Source organism: Saccopteryx leptura, chromosome 11 (genome assembly GCF_036850995.1).
Source record: "Saccopteryx leptura isolate mSacLep1 chromosome 11, mSacLep1_pri_phased_curated, whole genome shotgun sequence".
Classification (NCBI taxonomy): domain Eukaryota; kingdom Metazoa; phylum Chordata; class Mammalia; order Chiroptera; family Emballonuridae; genus Saccopteryx; species Saccopteryx leptura.
The window spans coordinates 22,485,583-22,508,386 of NC_089513.1; the positions used below are offsets into that span (position 1 = coordinate 22,485,583).

Below are 22,804 nucleotides of genomic sequence, written 5' to 3' on the forward strand. Positions count from 1 at the left end.
ACTTTTCTCCAAGGACATTTACCTGTCTCTAGGAGGCAAAGATGCTGAGTAGTACATTGGAAACCTCAAGGTGATACAGGTACAAAAGTTGAAGTCTGAAACCTAGCAAGATACAGGACCTGTAGGGAACCATAGGTAAAACCCATGAAGGGCTCTATCCTAGGAATAAGGGCAGAGGAGAAGTTAAGTTGCCCCAGATCGGGCCCCAGTTCTGTATATTACCCAGAAAAAATGTTCAGTTTCTGAAATTGGACTGAGATGTTCCTGGATTACTAGTAAGCCCCTGCAGGCACAAGGTAGAAACACACTTAAATCACCTCTACAGGAAGATAACATCATCCTTTATTACAAATTATTTCCAAAAACAAATTATCAACTACACTGCCCTGCATAGTCTAAGATAAGTACAACATAATGAGAAACCTCAGTAATAATGACAATTGAAGCATCCACGTGGGACTCAAGATATTGTAACTATCAGACACAGACTTTAGAAAAACTATTTTAACCAATGCCATTTAGAGTAGCACATAAAAATCAAATAGAAACAAATTTAACAAAAGAAGTTTAAGACTTTTTTGAAGTCTGAATTGTATCCACTTCCCCAATTTATATATTGAAGCCCTAACCCTGTATATTTTAGGGTGTGACTGTTTTTGGAGATAGGATTCTTAGGAATTGATTATATTAATATGAGGCCATAAGGGTGGGTCCTAATCCAGTCTGACTGGTATCCTTATATGAAGAGAAAATTTGGACAAAGAGACACCAGGGATGCTCTCCAATATAGGAAAGACCATATGATGGACCACACAGCAAGAAGGTGGCATTTGCAAGCCACGGAGAGAAGCCTTAGGAGAAACCAACCTTACTGACACCTTGATCTTGGACTTCTAGTTTTCAGAATTGTGAGAAAATAAAGCCACCAAGTCTGGTATTTTGTTATGGCAGCCCTAGCAAGTTAATTCAACCTCTCTGTTAAAAATGACAAAATATAGCTAAGAGAAATGAAAGAAAATACAATGTTTATGATAGGGAAAATAAATATTAAGATGTTAATTCCGCAAATTATTTTACAGATTCAATGCAGGATCATCAAAAGCTCAGCAGGCCTTTTCAATAAACTGAAAATGTAATTCTAAAATTTATGTGAAAATTAAAAACTAATTTTTTATGTGAAAATTTAGAATAACCAAGGCAGCATTGAAAAAAAGCTAAGTCAGAGGATTTACACTATCAATTTTCAATGCTGAACATAAAGGCATAATAATTAAGATAGTTTGATGTTGGCATATAGACAGACAAATACATCAGTGGAACAGAATAGAAAATTCAGACATAGGCTTACAAATATATAGTAATTTTATTTTTTACAAAGTTGGCTATGTAATTCAAATTTTTTTAAAAAGGTGCTAAAGTAACTAGATTTTCCCCTCACCAAAATGAAACTCTGCCCCCATCTCACATCACACAAATTAATTGAAGATAGCAATCCTAAATTTTTAGGTACCTAAAACTATAGCATCGAAATAAATAAAGCAAAAGTTGACAGAAGCAGGAGAAATAGGTAAAAAAAAAAAATCAGCCTGACCAGGCAGTGGCACAGTGGATAGAGCGTCGAACTGGGATGCAGAGGACCCAGGTTCGAGACCCAGAGGTCACCAGCTTGAGCTTGGGCTCATCTGGTTTGAGCAAAAGCCCACCAGCTTGGACCCAAGGTCGCTGGCTCCAGCAAGGGGTTACTCAGTCTGCTGAAGGCCTACGGTCAAGGCACATATGAGAAAGCAATCAATGAACAACTAAGGTGTTGCAACGCGCAATGAAAAACTAATGATTGATGCTTCTCATCTCTCTCCGTTCCTGTCTGTCTGTCCCTGTCTATCCCTCTCTCTGACTCACTCTCTGTAAAAAATATAAATAAATAAAAATTAAAAAAAATCACAGTGAGAGAATTGTCTTTCTTTCTTTCTTTCTTTCTTTCTTTCTTTCTTTCTTTCTTTCTTTCTTTCTTTCCTTCTCTCTTTCTTTTTATTCAGTGAGAGGAAGGGAGGCAGAGAGACAGACTCCCACATGTGCCCCGACCGACCAGAATCCATGCTAGGCAAGCCCACTAGGGGGCAATCCTCTGCCCATCTGGGCCATCGTTTCATTGCTCAGCAACCAAGCTCTTCTTAGCACCTGAGGCAGAGGCCATGGAGCCATGCTCAGTGCCCTGGGCCAACTCACTCCAACTGAGCCATGGCTGCAGGAGGGTGGGAGGGGGTGTGTGGAGAGAAGTGAGAGGGGGAGGGCTGGAGAAGCAAAGGGGTGCCTCTCCTATGTGCCCTGACCAGGAATCAAACCTTGGCCATCCACACGCCAGGCTAACACCCTACCACTGAACCAACCAGCCAGGGCCACAGTGAGAGAATTTTATATGCTTTCCTCAGTAATTGATAGAAAAGAAAAAAATCTGTGAGGTATAAAATTTGAACATCACAATTAATAAACTTAACCATACACTGAGCCATAAAACAATTCTCAACAAATGTCAAATGACTGAAATCACATAGAATATTATTGTATGAACACAATATACTTAAACTAGAAAACTGTCAGGAGAAGACAAGATGGCAGTGGAGTAGGTAGACATACCAACTTCCACCTCCCAGAACCAAAGTGGATTACAAACTAATTTTAAGAACTATCATCTGGAAAAAACAATGCTGGACTAAACTAAGAGGACTCTTCAACCAAGGAACACTAAAGAAGGCACACTGAGATTGGTAGGAAAAGCGGAAATGCGGAGAGGGCTGCCTAGCTCCCCGGAGTAACGGCAGCCAGGAGAGACTGGCATGGCGGGAAGTGAGTTTAGCAGAGAGGGGAGGGTCCTGAGTCCCAGGAACAAAGCCCCAGCCTGCAGCCCCAGAGCCTAGAAGAGGTGTATGGACAGTATTTAGCTAGAAACAAGTCAGGATACTGTTTGTGAGAAAGAGACTGATTTCTCAGATGCAGGATTCTTCTTAAAGGGACCGCACAGAATACCTCTCTCACAACCACTCACCCGGGGCTCCGGGGGACGGGGAGAGAGGAGAGGACTAGAGTAGCAGGAAGAGAGTGTAATCTAGGAGGCACAGGGAGAAACATTTTGAGAGACAGCCACCCTAAACTCTGGGACAAATCCCTCCCCAAATCTGAAGTGAATATTTCCCCTGGAAACAGCAATATCAGCAAAGGGAAGCAGGACACCAGCCAAACAGGCTCTCCCACGGCACTCAGAGCAGAGTTGCTTAGAAGGAGGGAGCTTTCGGGACTGCAGTAGTGAGTGTTAGGGTCTGAGCTGCAGCACCCCCACCCACACGGCTGAGGGCTCGCCTAGGGGTGGGTGGCAGCAGGACGCGGAAGCGTGGTTCTGTCGGCAAGGGCGGAAGCTGGCTGGCCACCATTGAGGCTCAGGTGTGAGCTAAGTCTTGCCTGGCTGGGGAGGAGGGGAGTGCAAAAGTGCTCAAGCCCAGCTGTGGCTGCCTGCAATCCAGCCTTCAGGAGAAGGGTAGGAGCCATGGATGGGGCGGAGACCCACCCTAGAGCAAGGGTGCAGGAGCACAGCCTTGCCCCGCCCTCAGAACCAAGGCTTGTGGCCTGACTTGGGAGCCGGATCCTCCTGTGGGGGTGGAGCCAAAAGTCCAGAACAGGTGGAGTCCCACTACTGAGCTTGGGCACGCAGGCCCACCCCACCTGTGGAGCCAAGGCTTGCAGCCTTCCCACAAGCGGGATCCTCCTGTAGGGGTGGGGCAAAAGCCCAGAATCAGGCTGAGACCCGCAGCTGAGCAAAGGTGCTCACCCCTGCCCTCAGGGCCGAGCATAACACCACCTGCAGGGGCGGGGTGAAGGCCAAGGCCACCAAGGCTTGTACACCCAAGCACGTTATCACAGCCACTCCTGTGAAAGAGAAGTGAAAACCACAGCAACAGCCTCAGTGGGCAGGCACCAGCAATGCCCATACCCTAACACCCTAGGCAGCAACAGCAGAGGGGGTGGCAGGCCTACAGACAGACCACACCAAGGGAACAAAAAGGCTACACCCAGTGGACTCCAGTGGCCAAATCTTTCTTTTAAACAGACAAAATGAGAAGGAAAAGAAATGCAACATAAATGAAATAAGAGAAATCCCCAGAAGAGGATCTAAATGAGTCAGATATAACCAAATTACCAGATGCGGAGTTTAAAATAATGATTGTTAGGATACTCAAAGATATTAGAACAACAATAGATGGTCATTATGAACACCTAAATAAAGAGATAGCAAATATAAAAAAGGACATTGAAATAATAAAAAAGAATCAATCAGAAATGACAAATACAATATCAGAAATGAAGAACACGATGGAAGAAATTAAAAGCAGGATGGATAAAACTGAGAATCAAATCAGCAAGTTAAAGGACAAGATAAATAAAGGCACAGAAGCAGAGCATAAAAAAGAAAAGAGACTCAGAAAGTCTGAGGAAACTCTAAGAGAGCTCTGTGACAACATAAAGAGAAATAACATCCGCATCATAGGGATTCCTGAAGAAGAGGAGAAAGAACAAAGAATAAAAACTTTGTTCAAACATATCATAGCTGAAAACTTCCCTCAATTAAGGCAGGAAAACATCTCACAAGTTCAAGAAGCACAGAGAACTCCATTAAAGAGAAACCCAAAGAAATCTACACCAAGACACATCATAATTAAAATACCAAGCTAAGTGAAAAAGAGAAAATATTAAAAACTGCTAGAGAAAAAAAGACTATCACCTACAAAGGAGTCCCCATAAGGATGACTTCCAACTTCTCAACAGAAACACTTGAGGCCAGAAGGGAATGGCAAGAATATTCATCCCTGGCCGGTTTGCTCAGTGGTAGAGCATCAGCCTGGAGTGCAGGAATCTCAGGTTCAATTCCCGGCCAGGGCACACAGGAGAAGTGCCCATCTGCTTCTCCACCCCTCCCCCTCTCCTTCCTCTCTGTCTCTCTCTTCCCCTCCCACAGCCAAGACTCCATTGGAGCAAAGTTGGCCGGGCACTGAGGATGGCTCCATGGTCTCTGCCTCAGGCACTAGAATGGCCCTGGTTGCAACAGAGCAATGCCCCAGATGGGCAGAGCATCGCCCCCTGGTGGGTATGATGGGTAGATCCCGGTCGGGCACATGCAGGAGTCTGTCTGACTGCCTCCCCATTTCCAACTTCATAAAAATACCAAAAAAAAAAAAAAGAAAAGAATAGAAAGAAAACAGGACCCATACATATGCTGTCTACAAGAGACACACCTTAAAACAAAAGATGCACATAAACTGAAGATAAAAGGATGGAAAAAAAATATTTCACGCAAATGGAAATGAAAAAAAAGCTGGGGTAGCAATACTTATATCAGACAAAATGGGCTTTAAAACAAAGGCTATAGCAAGAGATAAAGAAGGTCACTACATAATGATAAAGGGAGCAATCCAACAGGAAGATATAACTGTTATAAATATCTACACATCTAATATAGGAGCACCTAAATATATAAAGCAGACTTTGATGGATTTAAAGGGCGAGATCAACAGCAATACTATAATAGTAGGGGATTTCAATACCCCACTAACATCACTAGATAGATCCTCAAGAAAGAAAATTAACAAAGAAACAGCAGACTTAAAGGACATACTAGATCAACTCAATTTAATAGATATCTTCAGAACCTTTCACTCTAAAGCAGCAGAATATACATTCTTTTCAAGTGCTCATGGTACATTCTCTAGGATAGACCACATGTTAGGGCACAAAAGCAGTCTCAACAAATTTAAGAAGATTGAAATCATATTGAGCACTTTCTCTGATCACAATGGCATGAAACTAGAAATCAACCACAACAGAAAAACTGAAAAATACTCAAACACTTGGAAACTAAATAGCATGTTATTAAATAACGAATGGGTTAACAATGAGATCAAAGAAGAAATAGCCTGACCAGGCGGTGGTGCAGTGGATAGAGCATCGGACTGGGATGCAGAGGACCCAGGTTCGAGACCCTGAGCTCGCCAGCTTGAGTGCGGGCTCATCTGGTTTGAGAAAAAGCTCACCAGCTTGAGCCCAAGGTCACTGGCTTGAGCAAGGGGTTACTCAGTCTGCTGAAGGCCCGCAGTCAAGGTATATATGAGAAAGCAATCAATGAACAACTAAGGTGTTGCAATGCGCAATGAAAAACTAATGATTGATGCTTCTCATTTCTCTCCGTTCCTGTCTGTCTATCCCTGTCTATCCCTCTCTCTGACTCTCTCTCTGTCTCTGGAAAAAAAAAACACAAAGAAGAAATAAAAAAATTCCTAGAAACGAACAATAATGAGCATACATCAACTCAAAATTTATGGAACACAGCAAAAGCAGTCCTGAGAGGGAAGTTCATAGCATTACAGGCACACCTTAAGAAGCTAGAAAAAGCTCAAATAAACAACTTGACCCTGCATCTAAAAGAACTAAAAAAAGAACAGCAAGTAAAGCCCAGAAGCAGTAGAAGGAAGGAAATAATAAAGATCAGAGCAGAAATAAATGACATAGAGGCTAAAGAAACAATACAGAGGATCAATGAAACCAGGAGCTGGTTCTTTGAAAAGGTAAACAAGATCAATGAACCTTTAACCAGACTCACCAAGAAAAAAAGAGAGAGGACTCAAATTAATAAAATTAGAAATAAGAATGGAGAAATAACTACTGACACAACAGAAATACAAAATATTGTAAGAAAATACTATGAAGAACTGTACACCAAAAAACTAGACAACCTAGATTAAATGGACAAATTCCTTGAAACATATCATCTTCCAAAAATTAATCTGGAAGAATCAGAAAACCTAAACAGACCAATTATAACAAATGAGATTGAAACAGTTATCAAAAAACTCTCAAAAAAGAAAAGTCTTGGGCCTGATGGCTTTCAAAGTGAATTCTACCAAATATTCAAAGAACTAACTCCTATCCTTCTCAAGCTATTTCAAAAAATTCAAGAGGCAGGAAGACTTCCAAGCTCCTTTTATGAGGTGAGTATAATTCTGATTCCAAAACCAGGCAAAGACAACACAAAGAAAGAAAATTATAGGCCAATATCCATGATGAATTTAGATGCTAAAATCCTCAACAAAATATTAGCAAACTGGATCCAACAATATATGAAAAAAATCATACACCATGATCAAGTGGGATTTATTCTTGGGACACAAGGCTGGTACAATATTCACAAATCAATCAATGTGACTCATCACATAAACAAAAGGAAGGAGAAAATCCACATGATAATTACAATAGATGCAGAAAAAGCATTTGATAAAATCCAGCACCCATTCATGATCAAAACTCTCAGCAAAGTGGGAATACAGGGAACATACCTCAACATGATAAAGGCCATCTATGACAAACCCATAGCTAACATCATACTCAATGGGCAAAAATTAAAAGCAATCCCCTTAAGATCAGGAACAAGGCAGGGGTGTCCCCTTTCACCACTCTTATTCAACATAGTCCTGGAAGTCCTAGCCACAGCAATCAGACAAGAAAAAGAAATAAAAGGCATCCAAATTGGAAAACAAGAAGTAAAACTATCATTATTTGCAGATGATATGATATTGTATATAGAAAACCCTAAAGTCTCAGTCAAAAAACTACTGGACCTGATAAATGAATTCAGCAAGGTATATTCAGCAGAATATAAAATTAATACTCAGAAATCAGAGGCATTTTTATATACTAACAACAAACTGTCAGAAAGAGAAATTAAGGAAGCAATCCCCTTCACCACTGCAACCAAAAAAATTTAAGTACCTAGGAATAATTTTAACCAGGGAGATTAAAGACTTGTACACGGAAAATTATAAAACATTGATAAAAGAAATCAGGGAAGATACAAACAAGTGGAAGCATATACCGTGCTCATGGCTAGGAAGAATAAACATCATTAAAATGTCTACATTACCCAAAGCAATTTATAAATTCAATGCAATACCAATTAAAATACCAATGACTTACTTCAAAGATATAGAACACATATTCCAAAAATTTATATGGAACCAAAAGAGAACATGAATAGCCTCAGCAATATTGAAAAAGAAGAATAAAGTGGGAGGTATCACACTTCCAGATATCAAGTTATACTACAAGGCCATTGTACTCAAAACAGCCTGGTACTGGCATAAGAACAGGCATATAAATCAATGGAACAGAACTGAGAACCCAGAAATAAACCCACACTTTTATGGACAACTGATAATTGAAAAAGGAGCTAAGAGCATACATTGGAGTAAAGACAGACTCTTCAACAAATGGTGCTGGGAAAATTGGACAGCTACCTGCAAAAAGATGAAACTAGACCACCAACTTACACCATTCACAAAAAGAAACTCAAAATGGATAAAAGACTTAAATGTAAGCCGTAAACCATAAGCATCTTAGAAGAAAACATAGGCAGTAAGCTCTCTGACATCTCTCGCAGCAATATATTTGCTGATTTATCTCCATGGGCAAATGAAATAAAAGACAGGATAAACAAATGGGAGTATATCAAACTAAAAAGCTTCTGCACAGCTAAAGACAATAAAAACAGAATAAAAAGACAAACTACACAATGGGAGAATATATTTGACAATACATCTGATAAGGGGTTAATAACAAAAATTTATAAAGAACTTGTAAAACTCAATACCAGGAAGACAAACAATCCAATCAAAAAATGGGCGAAAGAAATGAATAGACACTTCTCCAAAGAGGACATACAGATGGCCAATAGGCATATGAAAAAATGCTCAACATCACTATTCATTAGAGAAATGCAAGTTAAAACCACAATGAGATATCATCTCACACCAGTCAGAATGGCGCTCATCAACAAAACAACACAGAATAAATGCTGGCGAGGATGTGGAGAAAAGGGAACCCTCGCCTGACCAGGCAGTGGCGCAGTGGATACAGTGTCAGACTGGGATGCGGAGGACCCAGGTTCGAGACCCTGAGATCGCCAGCTTGAGCACGGTCTCATCTGGTTTGAGCAAAGCTCACCAGCTTGGACCCAAGCACTGGCTTGAGCAAGGGGTCACTCGATCTGCTGAAGGCCCGTGGTCAAGGCACATATGAGAAAGCAATCAATGAACAACAATGAAAAACTGATAATTGATGCTTCTCATCTCTCTCCGTTCCTGTCTGTCTGTCCCTATCTCCCTCTCTCTGACTCTCTCTCTCTGTCCCTGTAAAGAAAAAAAAAAAAAAAAAAAAGCTTTGGTACATATATACTATGGAATACTACTCAGCCATAAGAAATGATGACATCGGATCATTTACAACAACATAGATGGACCTTGATAACATTATACTGAGCAAAATAAGTAAATCAGAAAAAATTAAGAACCTTATGATTCCATACATAGGTGGGACATAAAAATGAGACTCAGAGACTCCACCCCTCCCCCTCTCCTTCCTCTCTGTCTCTCTCTTCCCCTCCCGCAGCCAAGGCTCTATTGGAGCAAAGATGGCCCGGGCACTGGGGATGGCTCTGTGGCCTCTGCCTCAGGCGCTAGAATGGCTCTGGATGCAACAGAGCAACGCCCCAGAGGGGCAGAACATCGCCCCCTGGTGGGCATGCCGGGTGGATCCCGGTCGGGCGCATGTGGGAGTCTGTCTGACTGCCTCCCCGTTTCCAGCTTTGGAAAAATGAAAAAAAAAAAAAAAGTGTGGGGGTTACGGGGTGGGGAGGAGGAGAGGGTGGGTTTGGAGGAGGGGAGGGGCACAAAGAAAACCAGTTAGAAGGTGACGGAAGACAATTGGACTTTGGGTTATGGGAATGCAGCATAATCAAATGTCAAAATAACCTAGAGATGTTTTCTCTGAACATATGTACCCTGATTTATCAATGTCACCTCATTAAAATTAATTTTAAAAATGTAATTAAAAAAAGATATCGGTAGATTTCCTATATGCGAGTAATATACTTCTAAATCCTTGTGGGTCAGAGAAAAATCCCAATAGAAATGAGAAAATATTTAGAATTGAGTGAAAATACTACCTATTAAAATGTTGGAAACAGGCAAAGTAGTGATTAGAGGGAAATTTAAGTCCTTAAATACATTTGTTAGAAGAGAAAAAAGGTAATAATATTAATGAGTTAACCATCTGAAGAAATCAGAAAAAGAATAATAAACCCAAGAAAAGTAGAAGGAAAGAAGTAATAATTAAGAATTAATAAGTAAATATGAAAATGAAGTAGAAATCAAACTTCCAGTAGACAAGATCAACAAAACAAAAGTTGATTCTTTAAGAAGACTAACAAAATTAATAAATCATTGGCAAGACTGATGAAAAAAAAAGGCACAAAGAAACAATGTCAAGAATAAAAAGGGCAGATGGTTACAGATTCTGCATATATTTGGATAAAATAACATGATATTGCCTGACAGGAGGTGGTGCAGTGCATGGAGCATCGGACTGGGATGCGGAGGACCCAGGTTCAAGACCCTGAGGTCGCCAGCTTGAGCACAGGCTCATCTGGTTTGAGCAAAGCTCACCAGCTTGGACCCAAGGTGGCTGGTTACTCGGTCTGCCGAAGGCCCACGGTCAAGGCATATATGAGAAAGCAATCAATGAACAACTAAAGTGTCGCAATGAAAAACTGATAATTGATGCTTCTCATCTCTCTCTGTTCCTGTCTGTCTGTTCCTATCTATCCCTCTCTCTGACTCTGTCTCTGTAAAAAACAAACAAAAAAACAAAAAACATGATATTCTGAACAATGCCAATAAATTTAAAATTTTAGATGAGATGGACAAACTCCAAGAAAAGACATTATACCAGACACCAAAAAGAAATTTAAAGGTATCAGTAGTCCTGCTGAAATGAACTTAAATTTGTTGACTGATTTTCATGCTGGTTTAATCACATTTTCCTGTTTCTGTGACCACTAATGATTTTTTTTTTTTTTTTTTTGTATGTTTCTGAAGCTGGAAACAGGGAGGCAGTCAGACAGACTCCCGCATGCGCCCGACGGGGATCCACCCGGCACGCTCACCAGGGGGCGATGCTCTGCCCATCCGGGGCATCGCTCATTCACCACCAGAGCCACTCTAGCGCCTGAGGCAGAGGCCAAGGAGCCATCTCCCAGCGCCCGGGCCATCTTTGCTCCAATGGAGCTTCGGCTGCGGGAGGGGAAGAGAGAGACAGAGAAGAAGGAGAGGGGGAGGGGTGAAGAAGCAGATGGGCGCCTCTCCTGTGTGCCCTGGCCGGGAATTGAACCCGGGACTTCCGCATGCCAGGCCGACGCTTTACCACTGAGCCAACCGGCCAGGGCCCACTAATGATTTTTTTTTTTTTTTTTTTTTGTATTTTTCTGAAGCTGGAAACAGGGAGAGACAGTCAGACAGACTCCCGCATGCGCCGGACCGGGATCCACCTGGCACGCCCACCAGGGGTGGCGCTCTGCCCACCAGGGGGCGATGCTCTGCCCCACGGGGCGAGGGGGGGTCGCTCTGCCGCGACCAGAGCCACTCTAGTGCCTGGGGCAGAGGCCAAGGAGCCGTCCCCAGCGCCCGGGCCATTTTTGCTCCAATGGAGCCTCCGCTGCGGGAGGGGAAGAGGGAGACAGAGAGGAAGGAGGGGGGGTGGAGAAGCAAATGGGCGCTTCTCCTATGTGCCCTGGCCGGGAATCGAACCCGGGTCCCCCGCATGCCAGGCCGACGCTCTACCGCTGAGCCAACCGGCCAGGGCCCCACTAATGATTTTTTATTGAATGCTAGCCTTCTTGAAAGTTTCGATTTTATTGTTTTCTTTTTAAGTGTGTTGAGTTTTATTTTGGCAAATAGTTTAGTTATTTGCAGGTAAGTCTGATCCTATCAAGGCTTATTTTTAAGCTTTGTTAGGTAAGATATATCTAAAGTAAACTTTATTCTAGGGCTAGTTTAGCTTATTCCTAATGCACAGCCATCCTGAAATCTCTAAATGTTGTCCCACAAGATTTTTCCACTCAGGTTGTTTGGAATTCAAATGTCTCTCCTTGTTATATGAGTACCAACAGTTGTTGAGCCTATAGTAATTGGTCTTTCCTAAGCTTCATTCATCTTCACTGTATATACACATAGCTTAATATTTAGCCAAAAAGTAAGAATTATAAAGCAATTTGTTTGTATAGCTCCCTTCTCTCTGGTCTTCTTCCCTCCCAATTCTATTTTTCTTAAAGATTTTATTACTGATTTTAGAGAGAGAAGAGAGAGAGAGAAAGGCAGAGGGTAGGAGTGGGAAGCATCAATTCCTAGTTGCTTCGTGTATGTGCCTTGATCAAGCAAGTCTGGGGCCTTGAACCAGCAACTTAAGCACTCCAGGTTGACGCTTTATCCACTGATCACCACAAGCCAGGCTTCCCTCCCAATTCTAATCACCTGAATCTTCCCAAACTCTACTCTTTATTTCATCAGCTGTGCTCTGCTGAGATACTCCCTCATGTGCCAGAATCCAGTAACTGCTTCCAGGCAGAAAGCCTTCTCTTATCATCACATTGTCCAATGGCTGAAAACAGATTGTTCATATGATATATTTAGCCCAGTTTTCTAGCTGCATAAACCAGGAACACTAATTTGGTACCAACTACACTATCATATTTGAAAGCAAAAGTCTATATCAATCTTTTAAAAATGTTTCACGATTTATCTGGGTGGTCAGATATATCCTTTTTTGTGTGTGTATTTAAAAATAAAACCTGTTGTTTTTACAAAAGAAAGAATGTTTTTAACACAAAAATATCAAATATACAAATCCATCTCTACATATTCTCAGTTAGTGGTTAAAAAGAAAAAAACAAAGAACACGTCTCCAAGAGTAGGAGTGTGACATTAGCAAAGTGTTCCAGGTTGTCCAATCAGTCTGCCTTTCCTGGTCCAGGTACAGAAAGAATGTGATTCAACAGCAGCCACAGCATTTTAAACGATGCCCACAGGCTGCAGCCGTGGTCAGTACTGAAGTGGTTAATCTTCCTTATGTAAGAGCAGAGCACTTAAAATATAAGTTATTTAAAATTCAGCTTAGCTTTATGGTGATTTAGAGTTTGTTTAATTAGTATTTAGAATTGCTCATTGTTTATAGCTATTGGTATTTCAATAGATGCTTAAATGTTTTAACATTTAAAGTTTAATAAGCCTTAGTTCTTCAAAGAAAAAACATTGATGTAATTAAATTTTCAATCACTCTGTTGTTGCTTTTTTGGGGGGACCATGCAATTAATAAAAGCTAAGACATTTAACAATACTCATTTAAAAACCTAGTCAACCATTTAATTAATTAGCTAACACTTATAATAGATATTTTTTATTATAAAAGTCTCACATAGGCAGTCATATTTTTGAAAAGTACATATAAAGACCCATGTGAATAAATGAAAGTATCTTTGTTTCAAGATTATTTTGTGTGTACACATGAATGTGTGGATCAATTATGGCTTTCCCAAAACCATTCCTATGCACTGGTACCAATTACCATTTGTTTTAATTCTGTTCAAATTAAAAAACACCGAAGCAGTTGTTCCTCAGAGCTTCCTTGCCCTTAGCACATTCTAAATGATATTACATGCAAGTTGATAAAAAGAAACTAGCAGAGGTTTCTCACATTGAATATAGTCTTATTTTAATTAAACACTAAATTGAAAGTGAAATGGGAAAAAATTCTCCATTCCCAGATCTTTGCTACCCAAAGATCAGCAGGGAGCTTATGATACGTCCCCACCCCAGAACTACTGAATCAGAATCTGAAATTTCAAAATGCCCTGGTGTTTAGTGTGTACATTAAAGACTGAGAAGCCTGCAAAAGCATGATCAGTTTACTAGTTCATAAAGAAACCTGCCAGAGTCCACTTGGGTCAGGGGAAGGAAACATAAAGGAAAAGGCCAATTCAGATCCTGAAGAACAAGAATTTAGGAGGCAGAGAAAGAGAAGCTCATCAAGGAAGCCGGAAAGTAAAGTGGAACACCAGGAGACTATAGTATGAAAACCAAGGGAGGGCCCTGGCCGGTTGGCTCAGTGGTAGAGCGTCGGCCTGGCGTGTAGAAGTCCCGGGTTTGATTCCCGGCCAGGGCACACAGGAGAAGCGCCCATCTGCTTCTCTGCCCCTCCCCCTCTCCTTCCTCTCTGTCTCTCTCTTCCCCTCCCGCAGCCGAGGCTCCATTGGAGCAAAGTAGCCCCGGGCGCTGAGGATGGCTCCATGGCCTCTGTCTCAGGCGCTAGAATGGCTCTGGTCTCAACAGAGCGAAGCCCCGGATGGGCAGAGCATCGCCCCCTGATGGGCATGCCGGGTGAATCCCAGTCGGGCGCATGAGGGAATCTGTCTGACTGCCTCCCCATTTCCAACTTCAGAAAAATACAAAAAAAAAAAAAAAAAAAAAAAAAAGATATGATGGCGTTCTCCAAAAGATAAGTAAAAAAATAAAATATAACTAAAGTGTACCATATGGCTCAGCTCTGAATAATGTTTACATAATCAGATTAATATAAATATTGAATATTTATTTAACCCAAAATTATAACAGAAAAATGTTGGAAGAATACGGGGAAAGAAGGATGGACTAATGATAGAATAAGGGGAAAGAGTGAGGTAAGTAGAAGAAAATCAAATTCTCATTTTCAATAAAAGTGAGTGGATTTACATTTGAGAATGAAAACCAAAATTCAGAAGTATAAACTTTTATTTTGAAGATGTTGCTAAAAGAGGGGAAAGTGATTGTTTCTGGGGAGTAATACTTGAAGGCAGGGTGTGGTGAAGCAGGAGACTCTTAATTTGTAGAACTATTATAAATTTTAGCAATGTGTGACTACTTAGTTAAAAATAAAAATTAATTGAAAAATATATAAATAAACAATTTAAAACAACAATAAAAATCAAACAAATAAAAAGGAAGTATTCTGGAAATCCTAATACAGTAATCTCTATGAAAAAAATTTTTTGTGGGTACCCAGTACTGTTTATACTAGTTCACCAGGTTACCACACCCACCTCTACCTTATTTCCTTCTCCAGACCCCTAATCAGCACAGTTCCTTGCAGTCAGATCCCAAGAGATGAAGCCATCGGTGAGCAAACCTAAACATTGCTCTCGGCACTGTATAGGGAATAAAACAAGAAGTGAAACTGGGTCTCTGCCAGTTTTTACATAAATTCTGTTTGAGAGGATATGTTACAGGCAGGAAACAGATAATAATATAAGTGAATCACAATTAAATACTAATTTGTATGGTACAGAGTATATGGAGTTCAGAGATGTGTCAGATTAGAGAGAATGACCCTGGAGCAGTAGAAGGCCAAATGGAAAGTGGAAGGCAGAAAGGAAGAGGCTGGATGTGGAACTTAGGCCACCTCACTGCAGTGCTCTGGTCAAGGTTTGAGGGGCTTTTATCCCAAGTGTAATGGAAAGCCAGTAACAGGATCCCAGACAAGAAGTGACACAATTTTAAGATCCTCTGATCATTGGCTGAAACCAATAGGGGAATGGTTAAGAGGCTATTAAAGTGGTCAGTTAAGAGTTTATGGTTGCCTGGATCAGGATCATGGCTATGGAGATACAGATGATTCAAGACTCAGTATAGAAGCAGAATCAATAAGATTTGCTGATGTCTTCCTTATGTAGAGGACAAAGAAGAAAGACTACAAGGAAGAAACAGCTAGGAGAAATAAACCAGATGGAGACAGACTGGAAAAGAAAGGTACATGTTCTTTTTGGGGTTTTTTATTTTTTTTATTAAATTTAATGCAGTGACATTGATAAATCAGGGTACATATGTTGAGAGAAAACATCTCTAGATTATTTTGACATTTGATTGTGCTGTATACCACTCCCCCAAAGTTAAATTGTCTTCTGTCACCTTCTATCTGGTTTTTTTTGTGCCCCTTCCCTCCCCCAACCCCTCTCTCCTTCTTCACCCCACCCCCCCTCCCCCCACCCCCCACCCCTGTTGCCATCACAATCTTGTTCTTTTTGTTTTGTCTTGTTAATTTATTGACTTTAGAGAGGAAGGGGGAGAGACAGACAGACAGAAACATCGATCCGGTTCCATATGTGCCCTGACTGGGAATTGAACTGGCAAGCTTTCTTTCCCAGGACCATGTTTTAACCAACCAAACTATCCAGCCAGAGCGAAAGGCACAAGTTTTAGACAGGAAGGTTAAAAGTTAAGTGTTAAACAATTTAAGATGCAGATACTTGAGATACCCCACTAGATTTGTCAAGTGACTAGCTGATTCACTGTCTTCTCTGTAGTCTATCCTCTTAGAGTCTAGGATACCTCAGGGTTTGGGCTCAGCAACAAAGTCCAATCTAGAGTCATTTTAGGGGAATGTTGATGTATAAATGGCATTGGAAGTCCTGAAAATGTATGAGACCATTTAGGGAAGTAGTTTTCAAACCTGGATTGTGTGTTTACAATGCAATTTTCAAGACCCCCATCTCAGAATGTTTCTGATTTTCTAAGTCTTGGTGAGGTCCAGGAATCTACTTTTTAAAAGCCAGTCTAGCCTGACCAGGTGATGGCACAGTGAATAGAGCATCGGACTGAGATGCCGAGGACCCAGGTTCAAGACCCCGAGGTCACCAGTTTGAGCGCAAGCTCACCTGGTTTGAGCAAAGCTCACCAGCTTGGACCCAAGGTCGCTGGCTCAAGCAAGGGGTTACTCGGTCTGCTGAAAGCCCACGGTCAAAGCACATATGAGAAAGCAATCAATGAACAACTAAGGTGTCGCAATGTGCAATGAAAAGCTAATGATTGATGCTTCTCATCTCTCCATTCCTGTCTGTCTGTCCCTGTCTATCCCTCTCTCTGACTCTCTTTCTGTCTCTGTAAAAACAAAAAACAAAACAACAATAAAAGCCAGTCTAAAAGGTTCCAATGAAGGTAGTTCAAGCTCAGATTGGAATGGTTTAAACTCAATCCAAAAATGAGGCAGTAGTAACAAAGTGTAGCCAACCTTGTTCCAAGGTTGGAGAGAAAAGGAGGTTGTTCATTAAAAACCTCCCCAAAAATAAAAGTCCAGGCCCAGACGGCTATACCAGCGAATTTTATCAAACATTCAAAGAAGACTTGGTTCCTACTCTACTCAAAGTCTTCCAAAAAATTGAAGAAAAAGCAATACTTCCAAACACATTTTATGAGGCCAACATAACCCTCATACCAAAACCAGGCAAGGCCCTGGCCGGTTGGCTCAGCGGTAGAGCGTCGGCCTAGCGTGCGGATGACCCGGGTTCGATTCCCGGCCAGGGCACACAGGAGAAGCGCCCATTTGCTTCTCCACCCCTCCGCCGCGCTTTCCTCTCTGTCTCTCTCTTCCCCTCCCGCAGCCAAGGCTCCATTGGAGCAAAGATGGCCCGGGCGCTGGGGATGGCTCTGTGGCCTCTGCCTCAGGCGCTAGAGTGGCTCTGGTCGCAACATGGCGACGCCCAGGATGGGCAGATTATCGCCCCCTGGTGGGCAGAGCGTAGCCCCTGGTGGGCGTGCCGGGTGGATCCCGGTCGGGCGCATGCGGGAGTCTGTCTGACTGTCTCTCCCCGTTTCCAGCTTCAGAAAAATTAAAAAAAAAAAAAAAAAAAAAAAACAGGCAAGGATGGCACAAAAAAAGAAAACTACAGACCAATATCTCTAATGAATACAGATACTAAAATACTAAACAAAATACTAGCAAATCGAATACAACAACATATTAAAAAAATAATACATCATGATCAAGTGGGATTCATCCCAGAATCTCAAGGATGGTTCAACATACGTAAAACGGTTAACGTAATACACTACATCAACAAAACAGAACAAAAACCACAGGATCTTATCAATAGACGCAGAAAAGGCTTTTGATAAAATACAACACAATTTTATGTTTAAGACTCTCAACAAAATGGGTATAGAAGGAAAGTATCTCAACATGATAAAGGCCATATATGATAAACCATCAGCTAACATCATATTAAATGGCACTAAACTGAAGGCTTTCCCCCTTAAATCAGGAACAAGACAGGGTTGTCCACTCTCTCCACTCTTATTTAATGTGGTACTAGAGGTTATAGCCAGAGCAATCAGACAAGACAAAGAAATAAAAGGCATCCATATCGGAAAAGAAGAAGTAAAGGTATCACTTTTTGCAGATGATATCATCCTATACATCGAAAACCCCAAAGAATCCACAAAAAGACTACTAGAAACAATAAGCCAATATAGTAAGGTCGCAGGATACAAAATTAACATACAGAAGTCAACAGCCTTTCTATATGCCAACAATGAAACATTTGAGAACGAACTCAAAAGAATAATCCCCTTCACGATTGCAACAAAAAAAATAAAATACCTAGGAATAAACATAACAAAGAATGTAAAGGACTTATATAATGAAAACTATAAACCATTGTTAAGGGAAATCGAAAAAGATATAATGAGATGGAATAATATTCCTTGTTCTTGGTTAGGAAGAATAAATATAATCAAGATGGCCATATTACCCAAAGCAATATACAAATTTAATGCAATTCCTATCAAAATTCCAATGATATTTTTTAAAGAAATGGAACAAAAAATCATCAGATTTATATGGAACTATAAAAAACCCCGAATAGCCAAAGCAATCCTAAAGAAAAAGAATGAAGCTGGGGGCATTACAATACCTGACTTCAAACTATATTATAGGGCCACGACAATCAAAACAGCATGGTATTGGCAGAAAAATAGACACTCAGACCAATGGAACAGAATAGAAAACCCAGAAATAAAACCACATATATATAGTCAAATAATTTTTGATAAAGGGGCCAACAACACACAATGGAGAAAAGAAAGCCTCTTCAATAAATGGTGCTGGGAAAACTGGAAAGCCACATGCAAAAGAATGAAACTGGACTACAGTTTGTACCCCTGTACTAAAATTAACTCAAAATGGATCAAAGATCTAAACATAAGACCTGAAACAATTAAGTACATAGAAGAAGACATAGGTACTAAACTCATGGACCTGGGTTTTAAAGAGCATTTTATGAATTTGACTCCACAGGCAAGAGAAGTGAAGGCAAAAATTAATGAATGGGACTGCATCAGACTAAGAAGTTTTTGCTCAGCAAGAGAAACTGATAACAAAATAAACAGACAGCCAACTAAATGGGAAATGATATTTTCAAACAACAGTTCAGATAAGGGCCTAATATCCAAAATATACAAAGAACTCATAAAACTCAACAACAAACAAACAATCCAATAAAAAAATGGGAAGAGGACATGAACAGACACTTCTCCCAGGAAGAAATACAAATGGCCAACAGATATATGAAAAGATGCTCATCTTCTTTAGTTATTAGAGAAATGCAAATCAAAACTGCAATGAGATACCACCTCAAACCTGTTAGATTAGCTATTATTAACAAGACAGGTAATAGCAAATGTTGGAGAGGCTGTGGAGAAAAAGGAACCCTCATCCACTGTTGGTGGGAATGTAAAGTAGTACAACCATTATGGAAGAAAGTATGGTGGTTCCTCAAAAAACTGAAAATAGAACTACCTTATGACCCAGCAATCCCTCTACTGGGTATATACCCCCAAAACTCAGAAACATTGATACGTAAAGACACATGCAGCCCCATGTTTATTGCAGCATTGTTCACAGTGGCCAGGACACGGAAACAACCAAAAAGCCCGTCAATAGATGACTGGATAAAGAAGATGTGGCACATATACACTATGGAATACTACTCAGCCGTAAGAAATGATGACATCGGATCATTTACAGCAAAATGGTGGGATCTTGATAACATTATACGAAGTGAAATAAGTAAATCAGAAAAAACCAGGAACTGCATTATTCCATACGTAGGTGGGACATAAAAGAGAGACTAAGAGACATTGATAAGAGTGTGGTGGTTACGGGGGGAGGGGGGAGAGGGAGAGAGAAAGGGGGGAGGGGGGAGGGGCACAAAGAAAACTAGATAGAAGGTGACAGAGGACAATCAGACTTTGGGTGATGGGTATGCAACATAATTGAACGACAAGATAACCTGGACATGTTATCTTTGAATATATGTATCCTGATTTATTGATGTCACCCCATTAAAAAATAAAATTATATAAAAAAAAAAGAAAAAGAAAAGGAGGTTGTTGTTGGGGAAGATGAGGGCAGGATATGAGGTCAAACAGAAAATTATATATTTTTTGGTTTTGGTTGGGTTTTTTTTTTTTAAAGATTTTATTTATTCATTATAGAGGGGGGAGAGAGAGTGAGAGAAGGGGGGAGGAGCAAGGAGCATCAACTCCCATATGTGCCTTGACCAGGCAAGCCCAGGGTTTTGAACCGGCAACCTCAGCATTTCCAGGTTGACTCTTTATCCACTGAGCCACCACAGGTCAGGCGGTTTTGGTTGGGTTTTTTGTTTGTTTGTTTGTTTGTTTGTATTTTTCTGAAGTTGGAAATGGGGAGGCAGTCAGACTACTGCATGCGCCCAACCGGGATCCACCTGGCATGCCCACCAGGGGGCGACGCTCTGCCCATCCGGGGCGTCGTTCTGTTGCGACCAGAGCCATTCTAGCACCTGAGGCAGAGGCCACGGAGCCATCCTCAGCGTCCGGGCCAACTTTGCTCCAATGGAGCCTCGGCTGCAGGAGGGGAAGAGAGAGACAGAGAGGAAGGAGAGGTAGAGGGGTGGAGAAGCAGATGGGCACTTCTCCTGTGTGCCCTGGCCAGGAATCGAACCTGGGACTCCTACATGCCAGGCCGACGCTCTACCACTGAGCCAACAGGCCAGGGCCTATATATTTTTTGTACTATTAGTTTTAGTATTTCTTTTTCTTTCTTTTTTTTAATTTTTATTTAGTGAGAGGAGGGAAGGCAGAGACAGACTCTGACATGCACCCTGACCAGGATCCACCCAGCAAGCCCATTAGGGGAAGATGCTCTGCTCCTCTGGGGCCCTTGTTCAGTTGCAACCAGAGCCATCCTCAGCACTTGAGGCCAACTCATTGGAATTGAGCTTGGCTGCTGAAGGGGAGGGGCGAGGGAGAGAAAGAGAGAGAGGGAGAGAGAAAAGTAAGGGGAGAGGGCTGGAGAAACAGATGGGTGCTTCTCCTGTGTGCCCTGACCAGGAATTGAACTCAGGACATCCATACACCAGGCCAACACTTTACCACTGAACCAACCAACCAAGGCTTTTCTTTTCTTTCATTTTTTTTTTAAGGTGGGAAACACTAGAGCAGTTCATAACCTTGGCTACACATTGTAATCACCTGCTAAGCTTTCAAAAAAATATCAATGCACAGTCCTGGCTCGTTGGCTCAGTGGTAGAGCGTCGGCCTGGCATGCAGAAGTCCGGGGTTCGATTCCCGGCCAGGGCACACAGGAGAAGCGCCCATCTGCTTCTCCACCCCTCCCCCTCTCCTTCCTCTGCTCTCTCTTCCCCTCCCGCAGCCGAGGCTCCATTGGAGCAAAGATGGCCCGGGCGCTGGGGATGGCTCCTTGGCCTCTGCCCCAGACGCTACAGTGGCTCTTTTCGCAACAGAGCGACGCCCGGAGGGGCAGAGCATTGCCCCCTGGTGGGCAGAGCGTCGCCCCCTGGTGGGCGTGCCGGGTGGATCCCGGTCGGGTGCATGCGGGAGTCTGTCTGACTGTCTCTCTCGGTTTCCAGCTTCAGAAAAATACAAAAAAAAAAAAAAAAAAAATCAATGCACAGACTTCATCCATCCCAAACCAGTAAATCAGAATCTCTAGAGGTGGGGCTCAGATAGTATTATTATTATTATTATTATTATTACTGTTTACTTTAATTTTATTTATCTTCCACCTACTTCCCAAGCACTGATTTTACTTCCTCAGTGCCTGGCATAGAGTGTCCTCAAGTCATATTCAGTGTTGTAAAAGTATTGTTGGCTAATTAGCAGAGACAACAGGAAACCACTGTACGTATTATAAAATTTATGTAATCTTCATGAAAAGGAGCACAGTCCAATTACCTTTCAAGTGGGGTAACAAAAGCCCAAAAATGGAATTCCTAAAGTCCCTCAGACGCGTAGTGGTGAAACGGGACCAGAATACAATATTCCAACCATCAGGTCACACTGTCCGGCCTTTCAACAATCTTCATTTTGGCCACTCCCAAACCCATTCACCTATCAAGACTCAGCTTGTCTAACAAATACCTCCTCCTCGCCGCTCCATTCCCTCAGCCACAAACAGACTCTGCATTTCCTTTCAGCAAACCCGTAGTCACTTCCAAACCCGCCTCTGTCCCAGATCTATCCTATCAGCATCATGTGATAACCTCAAGCCCGGCCCCAGGACTTTACCAATGGTACCTAGAGGCCTTCCATGCGCTTGCGCCACTCAGCGGAGGACTCTGTCGCCATAGTAACCGGCAACACACAAATAGGGCTGCAGAAAGAAGGGGAGATGATTTCCTGATACAGTTCTTTTCGTATTTGCTTTCCTTACCGCTTCCCGTGCCTGATGTTTGACTTTTAGGGCCTGGTAAGAAAGCTCCATCAGACACTGTGTTTCGGCCGGAGAGAAGCGAGAAAAGGAGCCACTTGCTGATCCACCAGTAAGTACACCCGAGAAAAGCGGCTCGGAGAAACCTGACGCTTAATCAGACCGCCCCTTTCAGGATTGGCCAGAGCCTAGACAGATCAGCCAATCAGTAGGCAGAGATGGAATCTTTATCATGCCAATCAATGTTAAAATTAGCAAATGTAATCTAGAGTATTTGCATAGCACTGACCAATCAAGAGACCGAGAGGGGATGATTGGCAGGGCTTGGGGCGGGAATTGCAACTGTTGAACTTCTCTTAAT

General features: G+C 41.8%; 1 protein-coding gene across 2 annotated transcripts in view; it reads right to left on the reverse strand.

Annotated features, from left to right (window-relative positions):
• Nucleotides 1–22,562, reverse strand: part of KATNAL2 (katanin catalytic subunit A1 like 2) — a 90,864-nt gene extending 68,302 nt beyond the window's left edge. The window contains exon 1 of one of the 2 annotated variants that reach the window (XM_066352598.1): nucleotides 22,447–22,562. In XM_066352598.1, coding sequence (XP_066208695.1) covers nucleotides 22,447–22,497 — 51 coding nt within the window. In that variant the 5' untranslated portion in view covers nucleotides 22,498–22,562. The remainder of the gene's footprint in view (nucleotides 1–22,446) is intronic. The other variant, XM_066352599.1, reaches the window with a different exon arrangement.
• Between the last annotated feature and the right edge of the window lie 242 nt (nucleotides 22,563–22,804).